The sequence below is a fragment of the Myotis yumanensis genome, unplaced genomic scaffold (genome assembly GCF_028538775.1).
Source record: "Myotis yumanensis isolate MYYU_CA2020_CCGP unplaced genomic scaffold, mMyoYum1.0.hap1 SCAF_5, whole genome shotgun sequence".
In the NCBI taxonomy this organism is placed as follows: Eukaryota; Metazoa; Chordata; class Mammalia; order Chiroptera; family Vespertilionidae; genus Myotis; species Myotis yumanensis.
In genome coordinates, this window is record NW_027223756.1 from 76,769,240 (window position 1) to 76,793,501 (window position 24,262).

The 24,262-nt window shown below is 59.6% G+C and overlaps 2 protein-coding genes across 6 annotated transcripts; both read right to left on the reverse strand.

Moving 5' to 3' along the window:
• Positions 1-1,079: 1,079 nt before the first annotated feature.
• Positions 1,080-4,286, reverse strand: CIRBP (cold inducible RNA binding protein). The gene is given in 8 exon segments (XM_070415650.1): positions 1,080-1,940; positions 1,943-2,107; positions 2,110-2,308; positions 2,422-2,503; positions 2,602-2,740; positions 2,833-2,939; positions 3,024-3,132; positions 4,185-4,286. Coding segments are annotated over 7 exon segments (894 nt in total). The 5' UTR covers positions 3,127-3,132; positions 4,185-4,286; the 3' UTR covers positions 1,080-1,841.
• Positions 4,287-12,765: 8,479 nt separating this feature from the next.
• MIDN (midnolin) lies at positions 12,766-22,151 on the reverse strand. Of its 5 annotated transcripts, none has more exons than XM_070415653.1 (9): positions 21,775-22,151; positions 19,972-20,607; positions 18,826-18,913; positions 18,579-18,641; positions 16,451-16,579; positions 16,062-16,367; positions 15,727-15,871; positions 15,266-15,526; positions 12,766-14,535 (listed from the first exon to the last, which is right to left on the reverse strand). In XM_070415653.1, exons 2-9 carry the CDS (start codon positions 20,202-20,204, stop codon positions 14,258-14,260), a joined length of 1,503 nt encoding a protein of 500 aa, XP_070271754.1. In that variant the 5' UTR covers positions 20,205-20,607; positions 21,775-22,151; the 3' UTR covers positions 12,766-14,257. The 5 variants fall into 5 exon arrangements, with proteins under 5 accessions (XP_070271754.1, XP_070271752.1, XP_070271756.1 ...); XM_070415651.1 differs by having other exon boundaries at positions 15,727-15,874; positions 21,775-22,150; XM_070415655.1 differs by lacking the exon at positions 16,451-16,579 and having other exon boundaries at positions 21,775-22,149.
• Between the last annotated feature and the right edge of the window lie 2,111 nt (positions 22,152-24,262).

The following is a 24,262-nucleotide window of genomic DNA, read 5'->3' on the forward strand; positions in this document are numbered from 1 at the left end:
GCAGAGGCCCTGTCACGGGCTGGTGTGACCAGGGCAAGCCTAAGCCTTGGCCAGGCAGCATTCCATCCCTAAGCAGAGCCAACTACCCACTTGGGATGGAGCTGCTTAGAGAATGGTGTGGGCTCTAGGAAAAAAAACTCATGGAGGCAACAGACATCAGAGAGCTATAGTTAGGAATATGAGTTAAGGAGGTCTGGAAAAGACTGTCAACTGATGAACAAAAAATCCGAAGGCAGGATGTTCAGTGCTCTCTAATCCTGCTTACAGATTGAACCTACTCGTGAGGTGAAACTTCCTGGGCTGCTCGCCTGGCTGCAGGCAGGGAAGGGCTAAACAGCCGGGGTCTGACTTTAATTCTAGCTTGACTTTTTAAAAAAAGAAAGAAAATGGGAAAACAACAACAAAAAAAGTCATAAAAACATTCCCCAGGCACATAATTTTACTTTCAAATGAGCTCTTGACAAGAGGAGGGATGTGGACACGAGCAAAAGGAGTTACCTCGAATTACAGGGCTATTTCCACATATGAGCTAGCCAAGGGAGCAGCTTGCGTCTCAGAGGTTTCTGTTGGGCGCACAACACTTCTGTCCTCCGAGGGGCTGCAGCTTCCATAGGCTAGCGGAGAACTCTCAGAACTTGTGAAGCAACAGCAGAGCTAGCTAATGAGCAGTCAGTCTGCGGTCGCCCAGGGACACTGCCTGCCGTCTGCTCTCTGGCCTGCTTCTAGGCTAAGGCAGTCGGGTCAACGTCAGGTGCCCGCGTGGGTCCAGTCATTGCTGCACTGCCCGCCCCATTGAGCCCTCCGGCTGCCACTGCCAGAAGCCTCCCAGGGGCTGCCTCAACGTCCAACCTACCCATTCCCGTCAGCCACCTGCTCACCTAACCAGGACTGGTGGCAGTCGGCTGTCACCAGGGGCCCGCCAGTGTCAGTTTACTCTGCCTTCCTGGTCTAGCTCTCCATGGGCCTCAGGCAGGACTCGCAGACCTGCTTCTCAAATTGCCCTCTCTGCTGAGTTCTGAGTGCCAAGAGCTCGCAGCAGGAGTGTGTTGAGCAATGAAAGGGAAATTGTCAGAGCGAGGTTCATTTCAGATGGTTTTTTAATCTGCTTCGTAAAGCCAAAAAAAAAACTGTGTACAAGAATTCCTTAACCACTTCAAATACAACATCAATGGGATATGCATACGTCTTCCAGTAAAAAAGGACAATATAAATAAACATTTTCAAGAACCTCTTGGGGACATCTCCAAGTCTACTGTAAGTCATACACAGCAGATGGGCCATACAGGCCGGGCCCAAGTGGCAAGGCACCTCTGCTGCCACCTGGAACCTGGGACAGGTCCTACCATGCTACACTCAGAAACGGTACATTAAGGTGGAAAAAAGCCACAGCTCCCTCAGCTTCCAACAGAGAGCAGACTCAGAGTCCGTCTAATCTCAAAGAGGTTTGAATCGGAGGACCCAACTTCACCAGGCCAACCCCACTAAAAAGGGAAGTAAAAAAGACAACACAACCAAAAACAAAAAAACCCACACAACCCCCGATGATTTTCTAAAAAACTCATGGCTCATGGTAAAAAGAAAAAAGTGAAATCTGAAGTGCTTTTCAAAAACGTTTTTAAAACCCTTAAAAACGGACAGTGTTTCCTTAAAAAGTAAAGTCTAGTATTGAAGCCATCTCGGGGGTCAGAAGCAGTCAGGCTGTGTTTGACAAGATCAGAACTGATTAGACTACAAAAGTGGGTACAAGGAGGTGTGTTCACTACACATTAACGATTCAGCGAAGCTCCCAAAATCTTTAAATATACAGCCATTGGAAGGACGATCTTGAGCAGGAAGGATTTTTACTCGTTGTGTGTAGCTGAGAACAAGAAGCAGGTACAGTGTAAAAGCACTGAAGCACGCAACAAGAGGCAGCATTCCACTCCCGGGTCCAGATCTGGAGGGCTCGGCCCTGCAGCCTCGGGAGCAACCAACCCCCCCCACAGCCAAGGGCGGCGGGGCCGGGTGGCCGCACATGCAGTTATGCTGCCTGCTTGGCAGGCCCCTCGTCTCCCTTTCCTTCTTGGTCAGTCTGGTCTAGCTTTTATGTTTTGTTGTAGAAATGGCTGCTGGCATGGAAACCTGAGAGGGCAATCTCATCCCTTATGGGCAAGCACAGTGACAAGGTCTGAGTGTCGCTCATAGAGGGTGCTGAGGCTTGCTGAGCTCCCACCACAGGCCCTCAGAGCGTGACTTACCATAACTGTCGTAGCTGTCTCTATAGGACCCTCCAGAGCTCCGGTCACCGTAGCCACCACCCTGACTCCGGCTGTAGGAAGGACACATGTGGGTGCTGGAAGGCAGCTTGGTGTACTCACCCCAACCCTGTGCCAGCGTCCCAACACAAGCCTGCCACACGCCCAGGCAGGACTAAGCCCTCACCTGCTGTAGTAGTCTCTGGAGCCCCCATAGCCCCCACTTCTGGACTCGAACCGGCTCCCTCCATAGCCTCGGTCCCCTCCTCCTACAGACAGGGACAGGAAAGACAAGTGAGTGCCAGCTCCTTCCAGCAGTGCCCCCATCATGTCCTCAATGGCCTCAGGCCCCAAGAGTGGCACTCACCTCTGGAGAAACCACGGCCCCGGCCTCGGCCCCCGCGGAAGAAGCCCCGGCCCCCAGCAGAGCCACCTCGGTACCCACGGGATCGGTTATCAGATGACTTGCCAGCCTGGTCAACTCGAATCTGTCGCCCGTCCACAGACTGTGAAGACCAAGAGGTTGGCTCAGGTCAACCTCTGAGCCTCCCTGCCCCGCAAGCCTGAACCCTTTCACCCCCAGACAGCTGCCCCTCACCTTCCCATTCATGGCCATCATTGCATCTTTGGCATCGTCGATGTTCTCAAAGGTGACAAACCCAAAGCCCCGTGACCGCTGGGTCTCCCTGTCTTTCACGACCACCACTGTGGAGGGAGAAGTCTGCAGTCAGCACTTAACCTCCCCAAAAGCAGCCCTGATCAGCCGCTGCCATTCCAGCACCGCCTCACCTTCAGAAATCTGTCCATATTTTGAGAAGACCTGCTCCAGCGACTGCTCATTGGTGTCAAAACTCAACCCTCCAACGAAAAGCTTGCCTTCATCTGATGCCATGGTGGCCTGTGGCAAATCGTTGAAATCCTCACTGAGATGCTCCAGGGCTTCATCGCTCACCCCTCCCTCCTATTTTACTTTATACAAATGACATATGCTTGTTGGGGACACATTGAAAAATTATCTTTCTGCCATTTATCACCCCAAGCCCACACCCAGAACTTAATTTTAAAAAGCTGTTAATTCCTTCATCACCCAGGGCCCCGTCCCCACTCAGGTCTCCCTGAGAGCGGCCCGGTTTTGCATACTCCTCAGTGAAGCACTGTGGACCCCAGGTGATGCCCTCAGGAGATATTTAGGGCTGGGCACTAAAGGCAGGCAGGGATCTGCCTCCCTCGTCACCCATCGAGTGCACCTTGGTTCTCCCCTTTACAGACAGACGCCTAACTCCTAACAGGACCACCGGGATGCGGGATGGCAAAGTGCTTGGTCCACCACAGGGCGCCTGTGGGTGGCCGGGTACTGGACCTCTGTAGGGAGCTGGGCAGAGTCCCGACGCGGGGGGCTCCAACGTGAAGGGGGCAAGTGGGCCAGTGTTGACTTGGACCGACCCTTCCCAGACTGGGAAAACCTCTGCCACATGTCTCTAGAACCACACAACTCGAAGCCCAACTTGGGGTGCCGAAAGGAGAGTGGGACACGGGGACGAAGGCTGTACTCCCCTAGTGCAAATCCAATGGGAAACCGGGGAAGCGAGAGCCTGGACCGCCCCCAGGTCCGCCCCCGCCGCACGCATGCGTTCTGCGCGCGCCCTGCGCCACTCCATCCGGGCACTCGGCGCTCCCGCCATTTCACGGGACGCAGCCTCGCGCTCGCAGCCGCCATTTTGCGGTGGCGCCCCGCTTTGGGCGAGCCTAGGCCTCTAAGGGGACGCCCTCAAGCTGCGGCTCGGCCCGGTCTACGGCTGCCCCTCGCCGCCGGCGGGGCGGACTCCACCCTGGGCCCGCCCAGGCACCACCCCTACCCAGGGGCGTGCCACCGCCGCCCTGCCTCATCCGGCCGGCCCCAGGCCGCCCGCCGCCCGGGGCCCTCGGAGCCGGTGCCGCCAGGACCCTCACCACTGAGTAGGGCAGGTCCCTGACGCAGGCAGGAAGACGACGGCGCGAAACGACCAGAGCCTCCTAACGTGCGAGTGAGGGGGGTAACCGGGCGTCCGGCCTTATGTACGCCGCCTCCTGGCTCCGCCCCCAGGTGCCACCCCCTACTCCGCGTTGGCCAATCCCAGGCCCCATAGGCAGCGGCCGTGCCTCATATTCATAAGCTATGGGCAGGGCTCGTCTAGGCCACGCCCCCTTCCGCGCGCTAGCGACGGACAGCGTGATTGGTGGGGACGCGTACATCCGCGTCCCCCGCCACCTGCGAGCGGGGGGCGGGGCCGGCGGGCAGCGGGGCGGGGTCGACCCACTTCCGCGAGCCCGCTCGGGGTCTAGAACAAAGGGCCCTCCAGCCGCAGTTGCCAGAGGCTGGAGCCCCAGAGAACGCTGATGGTTGCCGTGAATCGCGGACATACCGACCTCACTCAGGTTCCCATAGACACCGAAGCCCAGTTCTTTTTTAAAATATATTTTATTGAATTTTTACAGAGAGGAAGGAAAAGGAATAGAGAGTTAGAAACATCAATGGGAGAGAAACATCGATCAGCTGCCTCCTGCACACCTCCTACTGGGGATGTGCCCGCAACCAAGGTATATGCCCTTGACCGGAATTGAACCTGGGACCTTTCAGTCCACAGGCGGATGCTCTATCCACTGAGCAAAACCAGTTAGGGCCTGAGGCCCAGTTCTGACACCCAATTTCATCTGAACTCGGACAACAGTTCACATAACCAACACCCACGCAGTTCCAGGGCTCAAAGCTCCTGAATACACCAGTTCACGTGATATGCTGCAAACCCCACCAAAACCCCACTACTGAGACAAGCTCATTTATATGGGCCCCAATATTCACCACCATTCCAATTCTTCCTACTTCCCAACTTTGGGGCACCCCAACTTTACCCAACCAAGTTTGTCTACAAATCCCAACCCCTACCCACACCTAACTCCCATCCAATCCTGGCTTCACCTCACCCACACCCCAATACTCACCTGGCCATATACTTTTGTTCATCCCAGCTCTCGACCACAGGCTGACCCCCACCTTGCCCCTCAAGCCCACAACTGGGCCGTCCTGGAGTCTTCACTGTAGACCTACGTTCAGCTCAGCCCTGGCTTCCCCTCCACCAGGTGCTCCAGCACCCCTGCCTCAGCAAACCCAGAACCCACTCACTACCCATGGGGGCGCTGGTGCCACTCTGCTCCTCCTCCTGTGTCGTTTTTCCTGTCTTTTAAAGGTGTCCCAAGATCTCTGCTATCAGGAGAACCGTCTTTACAGAGATCCTTACACCTTGGAAAGCCCCTCCGGGCAGAGGAAGTTAGTGCAGAACCTTGCCTGCCAGACCAAAGATCCTAGTTCCAGTCCCACTCTAGACCTCTCAGGTGGGTCTAGCTGATGCAGCAGGGACCTGCCTGGGCACAGACACTGTCTCCTGTGATACACAGTCTTGGGAACCTCTCTCCCAGGTACCAGTTCATGACTCATCGTGGTCCCCTCTGCAGCTTGTCCCCCCACGCCACAGCCCCTCTACATTACTCCCAGTCAGCAGCAGCCTACTGCTGTGTCAGCCACTTATGCAAGGTGGTTATTAAAAGGAGCAAAGAAAGATAACAGCACTCAGCTCCTTTTCCTGCTGGTCGCCTGTGGGGAATCTGAGGCCAGGGTTCCCTAGCCCCGGAGCAATTCCTGCTTACCCTTTCTGATCTGCTTCCCCAGAAAAGTCAGGTTGGACGTTTCCTTGTCCCGGCTCAGACCAGGGGTTCCCAGGACCACTATGCCCTGATCACCCTCTGCTCCTCCCCCTTCCGCTTTGTCCCACTTTCTGTGGTTCAGAGTTGCCCTGGTTTTTGAAGTGTCCTGTTCATTCATTCATTCCACCAGCACACCATTATTAAGCGTTTATGGGCTGCACACCTGCGGATACCGGTCACTAGGTGCACCGGGCATTGTGTGGGAATTGTGTACTTGCGTCACAGGTGTGTAACCTGTCTCCGTACCTGTTTCTGTGGTAACCTGTGCCTGCTTGTTCCTGTGACTCGGTGCATAATCAGAACAGTGTGTCTTCCGTGGGGTGCTCTCAGGGGGCTGCAGCCTTTGCGTCACGCTCACCCCGCGGACACTAGGGGGCGCTGCGGCCTAGCTGTCACCTTGACCCGGGTCCCGCCATGCAGTCTGGCTGCCCGCCTCGTGTTTCAGCGTGGGAGAGGGTCCCGTCTCGCCCCACGCCTCAGCCGGAGCCAGGAGGGGTGTGTGGCCGGGGAGGAGGTGGCTCAAAATAGCCGCGGGCGGGGGCGAGGCTGCTATTTGTGGCCGGGAACGCGCGGTGCTCGCCGCCTGCCTGGCGGGGATGGAGGATTAGGCCGGGAGGACCCGGTCGGCTCATTCACAAATAGCCCCTCCCCAGAGGGCAACCGTGGAGGGGGCGCCGGCCTCCTGAATCACCCAACTTTGGTCCCCGGGCTGGGTTCTCCACGCTCCTCCCCGGCGTCGCCAAGGAGACGGGGGTGTGGCCGCCGAGCTCTCGCACCGCCCCCTCCGCAGTGCCCCACCCGCGGGTTGCCGGGTCCTACCCCCACCCAAGCTAATGAACAGGCGGAAGGCTCTATTGAGGGTTTGGGGCCAGGACCGGAGTGGCTGGGATGAAAGACGCTTGTATTTGGAAGAGCCGGGTACCGCATAATAACCGCCCCCTCCTAGCCTGCCAGGCGGGGGCCGGTCGGTGCACCTGGCGGCTGCCGAGCGGGGGCGCAGAAGCGGGATGGTCCTGGCCCGAGTCCGTGGGGTCCAGAGCCAGGGTGGCGGAAGCGGAGACTGAATGTGTGCGGGAGTTGCCAGGTGTGGTGCACATGTGTGCCCGTGGGCAGTGGACTCGTGGGTACAGAAACAGAGAAACAAGGATTTCAGGGGACGCTTGTGTGGACACGAAAATGGGGCTATGCGCGTGTGCACACGGGATGGCTGTGTGTGCATGGAACTCATGTGTGCAAACACGTGGAGGTGTGTGATCACATATGAAAACATGCTTGCATGCACACCCCATGTGAAAGATCACGGGGGAGGAGGGTTGTGTGCAATACGGATGTGGATGTGGGAAAGCCAGAGACAGGCCTGGGTATACATGACTCTCATGGGCTGGGGCTCACAAAGCATATGTGTCCATAGCTGGTAGCATGAGTTATGTCCCTGGGATGGGCACACAAGCTGTGCATCAGCAGCGGCCAGGGTCTCTTTGGGCAGAGGAGAGACACAGGAGGCCAGGGCCAGGAGGAGGAAGAGTTAAACTGCTCTCCACCCAGTTCAGACCTGCAGGACGAGGTGGGGGCTTCTGATCCTAGCAGGTTCCAGGTGGCTGCCAACTGTGAACACAAGAGATTTAGCTGTCTCAGGCTGGGCTCAGTTTCTCTCCTGTTTTCTAGGACAGGGTATTCCACGTGGAGGGAGATGCACAGGGCAGGGGGACACCTGGGAGAGCTGCCTGTGACTCACCGCCCAGGACTGCGGAGGCTGATTCTTCTGCACCTGCGCAGGCCCCCATCCCAGAGTGTAAATGCCAGGCCGTGACCCCAGTCCCCACAAACTGCATGCACCCTGTGATGGGCTGCAGAATGGGACCCCAAGGGATTCAAGGAGACACAGATCTTGTATATTCGCCCCCACCTGCACCTGGGTAGAAGGCCTGTGGGAGCCACAAGCCTGACTCTTCTGTCACACACATGTTTGCTCTTTCCCCATTTCATGATGCTCCAGAGACCTGGATGGTGGTCCCTTCTGCTGAGGGAAACTGAGGCACAAGCAGGATGGTAAAGGCAGTGATGAGCAAGCACACACCAAAAGCATGCATTCAAGCAGAGGACCTGTATCAGAAGGAGCTAATCCCCAGGGATGCCCTGTCCACTTGACCTTGGCCCCACACACAAGATGTCATTACCCACACACAGGCTCCATGCAGGCACACGGGGCTTATGGCATCTCCATGGCAGCACTGGAGTGACACAAAGGTAGAGTGCCCCCTCCCCTGACAGCTGCAGGGATTGAGGGAAGAGCTGTGCGGCAGCCAGCCCACACATGTGCCCACACCCCCCTGCACCTGTCCCCACCAGAATCACCTGGCGAGGCTCCAGTTGGGCCTGTGTGGGTGCGTCTGTAGCTGAGTGCTGGGTGTGTCTGGGGAGGACACTGCCTTCGGTGAGCAACTCTTCCAGGATCTGGGTGCCAGCTGCCAGTGTGACTTCCAATTTTGTACTTTTCTTAAGGGAGATCTTGTCCAAGCTAAGAGCTGAGGTGCAGTTTGATTTGAGGGTCACACAGTTGAGTGAGGTTGTGGTGGAACCAAAGTGTGGGTTGGAGCTGGTTTGGGGGTGTGTGGGGGGGGGTGTTGTGTATTAGGCTTGCTAGTTTGCAGAGCAGGGTGCTGATGAACTGTGAAGAAGGGTGCTACGTGTGAGTGTCCAGCAAGAAGGTGGATTAGTCTATCTGGGGCTGTGAGGGGCTCTGTGTGGGAGTCTGAGATGTTGTTTCTCCAGGAGGCCTGTGGGGAGCATCTGGGGAGTGTGTGTGTGGGAATGCAGTTGGGGCCAGCCTGTGGGGGCTGCCTTTCCCTGCCACTTCCTGGGACTGGCCCTGCCCACATTCCAGAAGGGTTAGGGGATACCCTCCCCACCCCTATCTGCTCCCAGACCTGTAACCTTGGTCCAAACCCACTCCCTTGGTCCTGGGCACCTAAGGCAGCAGTAGCTGGCTCCAGGGAGGGGCACTGAGGTGGGGGTGGAGGCCAGAATGTGCCAAGCATGAAGAGGGGGCTTCCAGAGATGGGGCGGAAGTAGTGGAGGGGCTGGTGGGACAGAGACGAGATGAAAATAGAAGGAGACCCATACAAGAACAAAGACAGGCTGAGAGACTGAGCAGGGCAAAAAGAAAGGGGATGAAGACAGAGAAAGAGAACTGGACAGAAGGAGGAGAGGTAGGCAGAGAAGGATAGAGACTAGGGGCAGACATGAGGCAGTTGGCCAAGGACACAGGATCAGGGTAGGGCAGTTGGGAAGCAGGGCCCCAGGTGACAGTGGCCCTGCCCCCACCCACAGGCGGGCTGCTCACCTGGTTAGAATTACACCAGAGGCCACTGGTCCTCTGCCTTCCCAGGGTTGGGCAGCCGTGGGTGGGACTGGAGTCAAGACTCCTGGGTTGGGCCCCAGCACCCTTGGCTTGGTAACTCCCAGTCCCAATGAGCCTGAAGAGAAGGGCGGATTCCACTAGGTCTGCTGGGGGTGGCTGTGCCCCGGGGCACTTGCCCAGTGCTTGGGGTGCAGCTGTCCTTGGTGGCATACCACTCACTCCCATCTCACCAGAAGGCTCCCGGCCAGGGGCCTGGCTCCCTAATGTCTCCCCCAAGCGACCCAGGACTGACTCTGGCCTTTGGCATTTCAACACCACCATGCAGCTAGCCACTGTGACCCATTTGGCCACCCCCAGAGGACTCTGGCCTCAAGTAGAAAGCCATGACCCCAGTGACCTTCTCCTGACCACCCACAGTGGCCTCATCACCCCAGGAGCACGGCCAACTTGTGAGCCACCACCTGCACTCAGGTTCCACACCTTGGTGTCCACACCAGCCAGTCAACACCACCATACTTGACCCTCATCTCAGTCTTAAGCTCTTTGCCTTGGACCAATGGTTTGGCTCACATCCTCCCCAACTGGCAAAGCCTACCCTGTTCACACTGACTGTTGACTTCTCTGAGTGACTTCTGGTCACAGAACTAATCTGAGCCACACCCAGGCAGCGACATGAACTTCCTGCCGCCCTAACCTCTCCCTCTCGGGTCCTCAACAATCTCTGCCTGGAGGCTGGCCAGGTGCCAGGAGCTCATAGGGGCACCTTCCTCCAGTCTCCCAGCTCCCTGCAGCCCTTTTGCAATCATCTCTCTGAACAAGAGGCCCCTTCAGAGGAGGCTCCAGCCCCATCTGTCCCTTCTCAGGCCTCGCCCCTAAGCCCAGGCCCAGAGTCCAGCCACTGACCATCCTCGATGTTCTGGCTTCTGCTCCCTTCATCTGATTCCTGCTTTTATGTCTCCTGGTCTTTGCACACGCCTGGGGCACCCGTTGCCTCTTCCTCTATTTGGCAAACTCCTATTCCATGGGCAAAGCCTCATTCCAAGTGTCCTCTTCCCGTTGGGTCTCCGAGGCCTCCCCAGCTCGGGGACTGCAGTACTACTCCTGCAGCCTGGGGTCACGCACACGGGGACGTTGGGGAGGGGCCAGCAGGCAATACCTGGGCATAGAAGAAGGGGCGCACTCGAGCGCGCCGATGCAGGGGGGTGGGGGGGAGGGGCACGGGCGGCGCCCCCGGACCCGCCTCCTCTTCCGTCAAAAGATATCCGCCGGCGTCAAAACTGCGGCCAGAGGGGGCCTAACGCCTCCGCGCCGCACTGGCGCACTCGGCCCGGCCGGGACTCAGTCCAGCCTCGGGAAGGCAGCCCCGCCCCCCTCTTGGTGTGTGCGAGGCCCAACGCGGCACCCACGGAGGAGGCGTCACCGGTGGCAGGCGGGGCCAGGGCCGCCGACGCGCGGTAGGGGGCGGGCGGGGCGCCCGCTGTACGGTGACGTAAGAGCCGTGCCAAGGCGCGTTGCCCTGGAAACCACGTTTCCATCCCTGTGGTTTCCGGGGCCGCCTCTTCCCATTCATCTTTTTCGTTGATGGGGGAGGAGGCGGTTCAGGGCCAACCCCAACACTTGCGGCCCCAGGAGTCCCTGCCCGCCCTGGGCCTCAGTTTACCTTTCCGTGCCTCCTACTCCTGCATGGTCTGACCTCCCGCCGCTGCAACACCTCGGATGGGCACCCCCACCCGCACTTCCTGTAGGTGTCTGCACTGCGGCCCTCAGCCCCTGGGCGGGGTGGAGTCCTCTGAGGACCCCTGGGCAGGGCCGTGACTCTTGATTCCGGGGCTGCGCCCAGAGGAGTAAGTTCCGGGGCATCAGGGCAAGTGTTCCCCGCCCTGCATTGTGCATACACAGCCCCGTGATTCAGCGTGTTCCTGAGTGGACACCCTCCCTCTGCATCCCCCACCCAGCTCTGCGGTGGTCACAGCGCTAGGCCCTTACCCTCCCCCCATCCAGCCGGATTGCGTAGGCGGGGGTTCCACCTGAACTGCCCCACCCACGCTTCCACCACCTGCGGGGACGTTTGCTCCGTTGACACAGGTCTGAAGTTATCAGCCTGACCTGGGCATCCTGATTCCTTTTTGCTGTGAGCGGGCAAAGATGATTTGGGGGTGAACGGACAGTGGGAGGGGCCCCAGTGCCTCTACAAGATGCCCCCAGGATATTCCTGGGAGGGAACCTTTCCCTTCCTTCTGGGGTCCCGGGGAGCTGGGCCTTGGGCCATCAGAAATCAGCCAGGGAGGCCTGGCCAGATACCTATTAGAACATCTTTTCATATACCAAGATTTCGGGTTAGATTCCTAGTTAGGGCACAAACAAGAATCAGTGAATGCATAAAATAATTTGAACAACAAATTGACGTTTGTTTCCCTTCCTCTCTCTAAAATCAATAAATAGAAATTAAAAGAATCAACCAATGAATGCATAAATAATGAACAACAAATCAATCTCCAATTTTAAAAATTGGCCAGAGGTGGTAGTCACTAATTTCAGAAACACCGCCTGGACCAGTGTTTTCTCCTCTATGAAATGGAAGATGTAATTATCTTAGGTAGCAGTACTTGTGAAATGAGGAAATCCATGTAAAATAAATGATTGTCCGGTGTCTGTCCAACCCCAAGTGGATGAAGGTGAGATCCCAGAGAAGTGGGAGACACAAGCTGAGAAACTTCCCAGGCCCAGAGAGGGTTGTTCCTGGAGGCTGGATGCATAGAGGTCAGGGTTGGGGAGTGCTGGAATACAAGGCCAGGGAGAGTTCACACTGGATCTGGTCGCCTTGCACAACAGCCCCAGGGCCTGGGAATGATGGATTCCTCACTAGAGAGGGGGTGGGGAGTCTGGTGGTATCCTGGGAGGGGGCTCAAGTCTGGGGCCAACCAGAGCAGGGAATTGAAAGGGTAAGGCCCCACACATCCCCTACCCATACCCTGGCCTACCTGCCACTCCTCTGCAGGGACAGTTTCCTGCTCACCCTCACCCTAAATCAGGGCGGGGGCCTGGGATGTTATGGGATCCACTTCACACCCAAGATGGTGGGAGACCCAGCATGCCACCTCATAAAGGTACCCCTCCCAGGCATGTAAGGCCACTAGTTATCATGCTCTGGAACAGCCCTCCCTCGCCCCAGGGGAGCAGGAGGGACTTTCACTTGCGTCTTTTTATTACTTGAAATCATGGTGTTGGTGTTTGTGTAGGCCTTTTTTCATACAGGAAACTCACGAAAAGTGCAGGCACACCCCACAGCCAGACCCCAACCCCTAGGACTGGTAATGCTTTCTTCAGGGGCTGGCATGGTGAGGGAGGGGGGCCGGGCAAGGGTGGTTCCTGCCTGGGGTGTATAGACATTACTTAAAAATTGTTAAAAATAAAAGAGAACACACATTTAAATAGGTATCCAAGACAGTTTTTCAAAAACAAATCTGCCCCTCTTCTCTCCTTTTAGAAAAACAAAACAAATCTCTGACCCCTAACTTTCTGACCCCTCCTCCCCGCCCACCCCCCCACAAAAAAAATTTACAGAGCTACAGTTAACACATGATGTTCACATCTGAAACCATTAACTTGAAACACATAATGGGGAAGGAGTGAGGACCTGGGGGGGTTCATCTACAAGTAGGACAAAAGGAGGGAGACAGGCAGGGGGTGGGGTATCCTGCAGGACAGACAGGTATGTGTGTGGGGGGAAGGCCCAGACATCTCCATTTATCAGTAAAAAAAAGTGAATGAAAAATAAACTCCACCCACATTGAAATGGCCCCAATTAAGGGGAGGTTCCTGTCCCTCTGCTCTGGGGCCAAAGACCCCTGGGGCATGGGCATGAGTGGGGAGGTTCCAAATTAGACCAGCAGCAACCCTCCCAAGGGGTTAATGCTACAGTGTAGCCCCTAACCATGAGATTCACAGCTCAGCACCCCCTCCCCTCCAGGTTGCAGGAGAGTCACCCCCAGACACAGTCCACAGGCCCAGATCACTCAGGTTGGGCTGAGAAGTAGGGCTGGGGGCATCTCCCCGACCCCACAGCAATTTCTCTCCTGATTTTTCAAGAGGTTCCCAACTACTATTGGCTCAGTCAGAAAATTAACAGTCTATAAATACCCAGAGCTCAGGAAAAAAAAAAAAAAAGATGTGGGGTTGGAGAGTGGCATCAGAAGAGCATCGCACAGTGCGTGGCCAGCAAAGGCAGGCAGGCCTGTTCCCCTCCATCCCTTTTCTGCCAGGAAAGGGTACTGACTACACCCAGACCCGCACTCCAAGGCAGGTTCTGGCCAGCCTCCCCTGAAACAGCTTTTCTTTTCCGGGAAAAAGAAACTAAGAAGAGAAAGTAGTACAGAGGTGGAAGAGACAGCCCCTGGTTGGTGCAGCTGTGGGTCCTGTGAGGTGTTTGGAGCCCCGCGGGGCCCTGCTGGGTAGGCGGAGGCCAGAATTGGCAGTGGGGGTTCTCTTCTCTGTGGCCCCCTCCTGTCTGTAAAGTGCAAATGAGGCATCTACATTTTAGACTTAAACCTGAAGAGGGTGGGGGTGGTGGAGCATCAGAGCCAGCGGAAGGGGGGGGGGGGGGGCTTCTTCCTCATTTCTGCTCTGAACCATCTGGACAGACTGCTACATATTTGGATCTTGGGAAGGTGGGCAGGGAAGGACCCTGCGTGGCTGAGGAGGGAGGGTGGGGGTACAGAGGAAGAGGTGGGGAGATGTGAGGCTGAACCGAGGAGGCAGGAACCCAAGGCCACAGAGGGTTTGGAAAACCATGGTAAGAAATGAAAATTTTAAAAAACCAGGGCGCTGGCTGAAGAGGGAGGGGCCTCCTGCAGTGCCCACTGCCTGCCCTCCTGAGCTGGGCGATGCTCTCAGCCACCCTGGGCAGGGATGAGGGACAAGGTTTCTAGGCCACCACGAACTCTGACTTGATGTCGGGGTTAACTTCTGGCTTCCAGACGGATTCCTCGAAGTCAAGGCCCAAGCCCGCAGCCTCACTGGGGCTGCCACCACTGCCTCCGGGGCTGCTGTCGCTGCGGCCGGCCTTGCGGCTGGGTGGCCAGTGGTAGGGGCCTCGGGCATCCCTCCGGGCCTTTCTGCGGAGCCGTTTCTGCTGGAGCAGCAGCTGCAGGCGCTCCACCTTGCAGCGGGTGGCTCGGTTCTCCGTCTGCCGCAGCCGGTCCCCTGTAAAGGAAGCCATGACCATGACCCCCGGGGAGAGGCTGGACCCCCAGCAAATGCCCCCCAGCATTAGGCACAGTCCAGGGCCTCTTGGACACAAGTTCCATTGAGGGAGCTGATCAAGAGTATCCAGGGAATGAATCTCCAGTAGACTCCTGGGAGCTGTGGGTTTATTAAAACTTGTCTGAAAGTCCAGCACACCAGCTGTGAGCCCTGTGAGGGCAGGGCCGTGTCCAAGACAAGCACTCAAGACACAGTCACCGCATGAATTAACTGCAGCTCGAGCCCTTCCAGCTGCTTCTGTGACAGAGGAACTCGAGCTCTGGCCACGGTTTCCCCTTCGTGGCTTGGGCTGGGGGCCCACTGGACAGAGTGGCATCACCAGTCTGCGAGACTCCAGATTTATAGGGTAAAAACAAGTTGGGGAACACGGGGCCATCGAGGAGGAGGGGAAGCCAGCCCCCCTCCCTTTGCCTGACTCGGCCATTCACAGAGGCTCCACCTGCCATCTGGAGAAAGTGCCTGAGGAGGATGTGAGGAGGAGCCCCCCTCCCCCTCGGGAGGGCACAAGGACACTTTGTGTCCCCAACACACACCCCCTTCTCTTCAGGCTCTTTCAGAGCAGGCAGAATGGCAGCTGGTGCCTCCCCAGCCTGAGGTGGGTCAGCTGCTCTGAGCTGCACACAGAGGGGCCTTGAGCGGTGAGAATGGGTGGGGCACCTTGGACACTCACCCGTGGGCTTGCCCAGGCGGGCCTGGCTCAGGGAGGCTGGGGCCGTGGCCACCAGCTTCTCGCAGGAGGTAGTTTTTGGGGTGAGGTCTGAGGCGGGAGAGGCGGGTGCGCACTGGGCGTGGCAACGCAGTTGGGTCAGTGATGGGGGCATGCCCTGGTAGTGCCGCGTGGCGCTCAGGAGGTCGTTGAGGATCTGCAGGATGGTGCCGATGTCCCGCCGCGGCCGCCCACTGCTGTCCTGGCAGTTGGGGTGCAGCGTGCCTACAGGGGGCAGAGCGTCTGGGTGAATGCCCAAGGGCTGGGACCCTGGGGCAAGAATGACACAAAGACTCCCACCCGCGCCTGGGGACACACACAGCCTGCTGTAGGGTCACGATCTGAGGGTGGGATGGTGAGTGTCCCACCCCTGAGGTGTGTGCATGTGACCACTGCTGGGACAACATAGAAGCCATGATACCTACCAGAGAAGGTCCCTGAGAAGACCCCTGGGGCGTGGTTCACGAAGCTCTCGATAATGGCACCAGGTTTTCGGGAACGGGAGGTGGGGCTGCCCCCAGGGGTGGATGTGGGGCTGGCCCGGGCACTGGCAGCAGGGGAACAGTCCATCTGCTGATGGAAGAGGGGGACATAGCTTAGGGTATAAGAAAAGGCCTTGGGGTTCAGGGTCTGGGACCACCCACCAGCCCAGGATCCAGCGATGGCCTTTAAAACATGCAGTAGGGGTTCTGAGTCCCTTCTCCACCCCCTCCAAACAGCCCACCCTTGGGTTTGAAGGATAAGCCCTTCCCAGACTCACCTCGGGGCAGGTGGTGGGGGCTGAGTGGGAACGGAAGGAGCCGGCCGTTACAGGTGAGGGGGATGCAGGTGCAGGGCTGGTGGGCACTGGGGGGACACGGACAGTACTGGACACTGGCCGGCAGGGAGAGGACACAGGAGTGGTCATGCTGGGGTCCCCACGGGTGGCAGCGGTTGCAGCTGCCAGCACATGGCGGTGTTGTAGTGGGGTGTGCTGGGCCGCAAGTTGAAGCTGGACGAACATCATGTGGTCACCCACTCGAAGAGCCAAGGTCAGCGGTGAGCGGCCTGACAAGAAGTCACTGACCTGCAGAGAGTGGCCCATCAACCCCAGGGTCCCAACCCTAGGCGCCCAGCCCGTCCCGGCCCGGCCCCCCCACGCTGTGTGACCTGGGGCCTCTCGCCGCCCCTCTCTGGGCTCTGGGGTCCCTGTCGGTGCCACGGATGCTTAAATAAAATGAATCGGTATTTCCGGAAGCCGCCTCCGCCAGCCCGGCCCGGCCCGGGCGCCGCTGGGGGCTGTGGGGGACAGAGGCAGGTCAGACAGGGGGGCCTGGCCCTCCTTGGCCAGCTTGGTTCTTTTAAGGGGAAAGTGAGGCCAGAGGGGGCGGGGCCTAGCCAGAGGTCACTGTCCTCAAATAACCCTCACCTTGTACCTTTCCCCACCCTCTCAAACCCCCAGATCTTCTCTGCCTATGATTATGAGAGACCTATCTCAGGCCCCCTCCCAGTTAAGCCACAGGGGTGGGCAGCAAGTGGGTGGAATTGCCGGACAAATTCTTCATCCTAACCTTTGCTTTCTCAAGATAAATATTTATCTGTCCTGGGCGGGGCAGAGGCTGAGAGAGAGGCGTCACTGTGGGAAGGGGCCCTGACTGGTTCCCTGGAGCCAGGGTCCCGCAGGGCCTGAACACAGCCCATGCAAACATGAACCTTCCAATTGGGGTCCCCCTTCACCAAGGGTGTGAGGTGCCTCTGACCCGTCTGCAGTGGGGCCTGGCTAGCACAGAACTGTCCCCAGGGACCGGGCTGGGGTGGGTGCGGGGGGGGGGGGGGGGGGGGGGAGGTTTCTGAGAAGTGACAGAGGCTGGATGACTCAGAACAACCGCCTCCCAGCTCTCCCCTGGCAGCGGCTGGCGTAACCTTCTCTGCTTGGGGGCCTTGGGGAGGAGGCGAGGGAGGCAGGCAGTGAGAAGCCCCCACCTCCCAGCCCAGTCTGCATGACCTTCCCCCACCCCCAGAAATGCCCCTTGCAGAAAGGGCCTGGGGTAGCTCCCAAGAGCAGCTGGGTCACCCCCCCACACCCACTCCCTCCCGCAACTTCCTCCCTGGGGAGGGCAACCGGGCAGGCATGATGTGGTGCCAGGCAGGGAGCAGCCCTGGGAGCCCAGTCAATCCACCCAGCCCCCCTCCCTATCTCCCTCGCAGGCACCCCGGGGCGGATGTGAACCAAACACAGAGGGCCCCCCTGGCAACCACATCACCCCCCCCAAGAGTAGGGAGCTCAGTTCACATCTGCCCCAGGAAATCAGGAGACACCCTGGGGCTCCCAGGACTCCCGTTCTTCCCCACCTGGCTGCCCCTCCTGATGGCAGACCACCCAGCTACTGCTCTCCCCCCTCTTCCACACTAGCCGGCTGGTGAGGGCAGGATGCTACATGTCGGGGAGGGGGCGAGGGCCTCAGGCAGGAGGAAGGGAAGCGGCTGAGCAGGTTTCCTGCGGCTGGCCAGCCCAGACAGGGAGGCCTAGAACCTGCCCACCCCCTCTAGGGGAGGGCAGCAGCCTGCTTCCCCCACCCTGGCAGCAGGCGGATAGCTGAGGCCTGTGTCACCCTCCTGGGAGGAGGCCCTGCCGCCAGAAAAATGAGAAAAGGAGGGGGGAAAGGCTGCAACAAAACCGGGAACCTGGGTGTGGGCCAGCCCAGGCCTCCCTCCTCATCTTCCTCCAGGCTGCTTACTAAATATTTTCCTAACATCCTGTGTTGGCCTCGCTGGGTGCCTGGTTGCCCCCACCCCGCCCCTCCCCTCCCCATTTGGGGCAGAGAACAAAGGCCAGAAAGAGGAGGGGGAGGGGTGACTACCCACCCCTCACAATGGGGTCACGAAAGGCGGAAGGAGTGTCACCCAGGCCAGCCCCTCCCTCTCCCCACTAGCAGAAATTTTATAAAGGTCGCTCTGGGGAAACTTCAGTGGCCCTGGAGGGGGGGCACTCAGGGACACAGGCCCCGGGGGTGGGAGCCTGGGCTAAGGTCACCCGCAGGCAGGCTTGTGAAAGCTGGGCCCCCATCCCCCATGGCAGCCACCGTGGGAGAGAAGGCCCTCAAGGTCAGGTGGTGAGTGCTTGGGGGGAGGAGGAAGAGGAAGCTGGGTGACCAGGCCAAGCTGGCAAGAAGGCGGAGCAGCTCCAGTCCCCTCCCCACAGGCCTCCTCCGAACAGAAACAACCCCAGGCTCTCCAGAGGGGTTGGGCTCGGGGCCTCCCAGCCCCTGGGCGAGGAGGGGTGGCACTTGAGTCTCACCTGGGTCTCTGTTAAGCTCTCCAGAGCCTGCATCACAGACTGTTCTGGCCTTGAGGCCTGAGACTACAAAGAGAAGGAGGGGAAGAGACCCTGAGTATGCATTCTAGGTTGGGCACCTGGGCACAGGGGCTGGGAGGGCCCTGCTAGGTGGGGAGGGGGGGGGGGGGGACCCAGACAGGTGTGAGGGGGACCATGCTGGCATGAAAGGGCGCTGCCCTCCCATGTTGGGGCCTCCTCAGCCATTTACCATGAGGCCCGCCTCCACGGTGGGCACGAGAGTCAGCTTGCTGCCATCCCCCACGCCGAACTCCTGCAGCTTCCCCGAACTGAGCCGGCTGGTGGGGTGGGGTGGGGAGGGGGAGGAAGGAAGAGGGTGAGGCTACAGCAGAGACCAGGCAGGGACGCGGAAGCAGACGCCGAGGGAGTGCTTGCTAGGGAGACAGAAGTCCTCCCACCCCCATCTCTACCTGGCCGCTAGACCCTGGGCCCTGAAAGTGGGGGCGAGGCTCACTATCTGGTCCTGGGACCCCATGCTAGTGGTTCAGACCCCTTCTCTCAAGGAACCCCAACTTTGGAGTGGGGCACCCCCTTTGCACCTCAGCAAGACACTTTTTTTCCTTACCCGGGCCCCACTGTGCCCTGTGACACCCTCCCAGCCACCCCAGGGCCAACCCTGCCGGTAATTCACGAACTCCAGCCCTGGGCTCCTCTTTGTGGGGCCACAGGACGGAGCCTTCAGGGGCTTTGCCCGGCAGGGTTCCCCCTCCTCCCTCCTTCACTGGCGTAGGCAGCCGCCGTTCAGACAAAGGAGACCCTCCCCCTCTTGCCCCTCCCCCACCGAGGCCCCTCCGCTGGGGATGGACACAGCGAGTCCCCGGAGGCCAGCGGGAGGAGGGCTTCCCAGCCTGGAGGCGATTTAAATACCATGGGGGAGGGGGAGGGGAAGGCTGAGGGGAGCGCTCGTGGCGAGAACAAAGGGGGGCAGAGAGACGCAAGTGGAAGGAGACAGCCAGACGCACAGAGGGCTGCCGAGCAGATGCGGAAGCCGGCGGAGAAGCAGGGAGGGGAAGCGACAGCAGCGGCCCCCCCTACCCCCGCAGATGGGAGCACCGCGCCGTCCCAGGGCTCCCATCGTCCCTCGAGGGGTGTCGCCTGAGCCCAGCGGGAGGCACCGTCGCAGCAGCCTTTGTGCAGCGACCCCAGGCGGGGGAGGGGGCCGAAGCAAGCAAGGCCGAGCAGAGGGCGCCCGAGAGCGCGCCAGTCCCCCCACCCCCGGTCTGGCCGCCCCCTTCCTTTCCCGAGCTGCGAGCTCTTTGTTCCCGTCCGGGGGCCGGGGCCACAGGGAGCAGCAGGCCAGGGGTTCGCTGCGGCAAGGGCGGCGCTCGGTACCTACGTGTCTTTGTGGAGCAGCGCCAGGCGCTCCTTGGGCACTTTGAGGCGCTGGGACAGCCGCTTGCGCAGCCCCTCCACCGTCTCGTCGGGGGACACCGACAACTCGTAGCGAGTGCCCGTTGTGCTGTGGATGGCCAGGCTCATGGACGCTGCATCCGCCGCGGAGCCCAGCTCGCAGGCGCCGCCAGGGGCCCCGCGCCGGCAGCTCCGGGCGCCGCCAGGCTGCGGCTCCATCCCCGGCCCGCGCTGGGGAACTGGGGTCCGCGGGGCAACGCCAATCCTCGCCGCGCCTCCGGACAGGGCCGGGGCTCCCCGAACCAGGGTTCTCGGGGACACTGGGTATGAGGGGCAGCGCGTGTCCCCTTCGAGAAGGTCCCAGGAACAAATGGCGAATCAAGAATCTCAGTGGCGCTCCGGGGTCGAGTCGGCTCGTTGGGGCGCCTTCCGGGGGTGGGGACTGTACTTGCGGCTTCTTTCAAGGGCGGCGGGAGTCGACCGAGACTAGGCGGGCGCGGGGGGAGGGTCCCGGAGGAGTGGGCGCCGCTGGCTGACCGCGCTTACTGCCGTCTGCCGGTCGGGCCGCGTTTCTCGGCGCGTCACCTCCCTTAGCAACAGTCGCCGCCGCCGCTCCGAAGATCTGGGGGTGAAAGTAACAAGAAAAAAAAGTTATAATGTAGCAACGTTCTAAGGGGCGGGGCCTCCGCCCCCTCCCATTCACTACTTACTCTGCCGGCCCGCGCCGGCCAATCAGCGCGCGCCGAAGGCCTAGTGGGCTGCGCTTACCGGCCAATGGCTGTAGCCGCGGCGCTGCCCCACGTGGCCGCAGGGCCCGCCCCTGGCCCCGCCCCTGCCCTGGTGGCCAAGGGGAGCGCGGCGGGGGCGGAGCTGGAGCCGCAGAAGCCGGCCCCCACGCCCCCGCCCGCGCCGGGGGCCATTCATAAGGCCTGGTGCCCACAACAAAGGGCGAGCGGCCCGGGAGGACTCGGGACCTCTTCCCGGAGCTGTGTGGCGTGAGGGCCGGCTTTGTCCCCGCGCCAGGATGGGCAGGATGTCGCGTGACCTCTCCCGCGTCCGTCCGGGAAGCTACCGCGAGCGGAAGCGAGGGGCAATACCCGCGCCTCGTGGCTGGGCCATGTTCGGCAGCTCGCGGGAAGGTTCGACTTTGGGGCGTGAGGTCTCCACGAGCTGATGGCGAGTCCTGCATCCCGTGACGTGGCCGGTGTCGGGGGGACCCTGGTACTACCTCGCGTCCCACCCCAGTCTCGCGGGCTGGACCTGCTTCTTGAGTCGCACCCGCCGGAGCTATGACGTGACGCGGCGTCCCTGCTGGGGCCCGCGCGCACGGCTCTGCTCGGGGCTGCGGTGAGTCAGCAGCGCTGGCGCGCCCTCTGCCGGCCCCCATCCGGGAGTGCTGCTGAGAGTCCTGGGGAGGGGGCGCGAGAATGTCCCGGGCAGGGGCAAAGCCGATCGACTTCGGGCGTGGGGAGAGACTCGCTAGTGTGAATCCTCTAAAGCATAAAATTGAGGCCGTACACACCGGAAAGCAGGCTGGAACAGCAACTAGCTCAAGGTCACTCCGGGGAGGGGGAGTGCCGGGGGGGTGGGGCAGGGGCCCAGGTCCTGTGAAGAGGGTGCTGGCTGCGCCTCGCTCCACCCATTCCACGTCCCGTGGGGGAAGGGGTGCTTCCCAGGACTGGAGGTATCCCAAACCCTGCCTGTCCCAAGAACAAAGAAAAGTGGGGCACCTTAAAAGCCTAGAGCGGGGAACCCCTCCTTGGCCCGCGAGATCCCGCCCACAACTCACCGGGCGCGGCCAGTCCGAGGTCACCACAGTCCTTTAATGTACCTGGGCCGAGAACCAGTGCGCCGTGGCGGGGTAGGTATGGGGCCGCATCGGCGGCCCTGAACCTTTATCCGCGCCGCCTTCCCTGGGTGGAGTTTGGGCGGGCAGGGGTGGTGGGAGGGAGCCGGGCGGGCAGTGACGCAGGCCATCCCCGCCCCTCCCAGTGGGCCAGAGCCCAGGAGTGCCGCCCGGCCTGGGCCACTTGCCCCGTCAATGACTGCGCTCATGGAATGCCACCGAACCCGAGGTCACGGTTGTCCTAGTCGACGACTCGGTCGCACCCCCACTTGGGCCACGGGTATTGGGTTTCTGGGTGCACATCCGGACTCCCTGACATTTTTCTGCCGCTCCAAGCCCTGTGCTTCCGCCTGGGGGTGCCTGCAAGGCGGAAGGCGGGGCGTGGGAAGGGGAGCCTGAGTCAGCGGCACAGTCCAGGAAAACAGGCCCAAGTCACCTGCCTGGAGTGGGGGTGCCACAGCCGCGCATCCCTTAACAGTGACCTCAGAGGGCATTTATGGAGCGATTAACCAGCACCAGGACTGCCTTGTGCAGCCAGTCATCACACGTCCTGTGACCTCGGGAGGGTTTTGGCCCCTGGAGCCTATTTCCTAGGTGGCCATGGGGTGAAATGAATATCCTGCAGGACTCACCCTGGGGCCTGAGGTATGGGTCTCTCACTCAGACCCAGTGATGTTGTCATCATTCAATAATGCAAGTTCACTAGCTGCTGCCCATCCTTTGGGCTGGGCATAACCCCCCTACCCATTTCACATACTAGGATATAGACCACACAGGCAGGAGCATGGCATGTCATTTTGGTGGCTTTCTGAGGATGACCCTGACTGGTGGTGGGGCCCTATTGGTCCTCCTGACCCTTCTGCCTAGAAAGGGACCCCAAGTTCTACTCACCCAACCCCTATCCACTTTTTTGGTTTCTTCACCTGGGACGACCATCCCCACCTCTACCCTCAGCATCCCTCCCAGGGCTGTTCCTTCCGACTCTCACCCAATGCTCCTATGGCCTCTGCCCCACTCCCACTCCCAGGCACTCCCAGCCCCACAAGGTCAGTCAGGACTTGGCTGGAAGGAAGGAGTTACTGGGGCTGGTGTTGAGGGATGGATAGCAGTTTGCCACAAACACAGCATGGTTCTCCAGGAAATGGAAACGGCTACTGCAAAGGTCTGGAGACTTAAGTGGCTACAGGTTGTGGAAACAGGCAGAGGGGCCCAGCGTAGGGGCTCTGCTTCCAGCTTGGAGTTGGCAGAGGAAACAGAACAGCCTAGGTGGGACCTCCAAGGGGTGGGGATGTTGCTACTGGGGTAGGCAGAACTTTGTGATCTCAGGCTGGTCCCTGACCTTGCTGAAACCACACTGGGGATGAAGGTTTGCTCTTAATGGGGAGCGGTGTGTGTGTGTGTGGAGGCCCTGACCTTGCTCTGCAGGTCTAACTTAATAAACATGCTAATCAACTGGCTTCTGATTCCTTCCCATTTAGAGCATCCCTATACTTCAGCAATTGTCCCAGGATATAAGCACAGTTGTACCAGGGGACCCCTTTCCTGCCCCCTCAGGTCCCAAGCCTGCCCTGTGGATGAGGTCTGAACCCCTGGTTTCTGTCCCTGTGACCTGCCCCACCCTGGATCCCTTCTGCCCCAGGTCTTGACCCTGCCAGCACCAGCTGTTCCCTCGGGGCCCGTGTCAGGCAGGGTGTGTCCCCAAGTCTCATGTCTCCCATGGGGAATGCACTATGGTGTCCCAGTTGCATCCTGCTGCCCCCCAGCTGGAGGCTGAAGTCTCTCAGGACATAAGCAGAGAGGGGGTGCTGGCAGCATCTTGGTGATGGTCTCCCTCGTTAACCTCCCTTCTTTGGTTTTATTTATGGTGCCCAAACTGGCCATGAACTCTGAAGACTTTGCCTCTGAGCTGGAGACAAGGAAGAATGGTGCTGCACCCGCTATCACAGCCTTCTCTAGGCTGGGAGTTCCCGGGAAGCAGGGGACTGCTGCTTGGGCCTCACTGGCCTGAGAGAAAGGAGACCCAAGCATGTGGGAGCACGCACGCACATACATACACACACACACAACGCAGGAGATCACCTGGAGGCCCCACACACATGGGTCTCTCACCATGTCAAGCCTTGAACACAGCCATGTGACAGTCACTTGCATAGGACTGTGACACACTAGTGCACAGCCCATCCATACTGATGACATGCCCCAGGGTGGCCTCCCTGTGACACACAGGGAGGCCCAGGCTCTTCCGAACACTCACCATCCTGGAATACCCTGCAAGCCCAGCTTGGGCTCAGGGCTGACGGGGGTGGGGAAAGAAGACCCCTACCTTGAAGTCCTTTTCCTACCACCTGGAACCCAAGTCTGGGTCATCCCCAGGGTTACAAAATGGAGGAGATGGAACAGCTCTGTGAAGCTGTGTGCTGCCAGGGCTGCT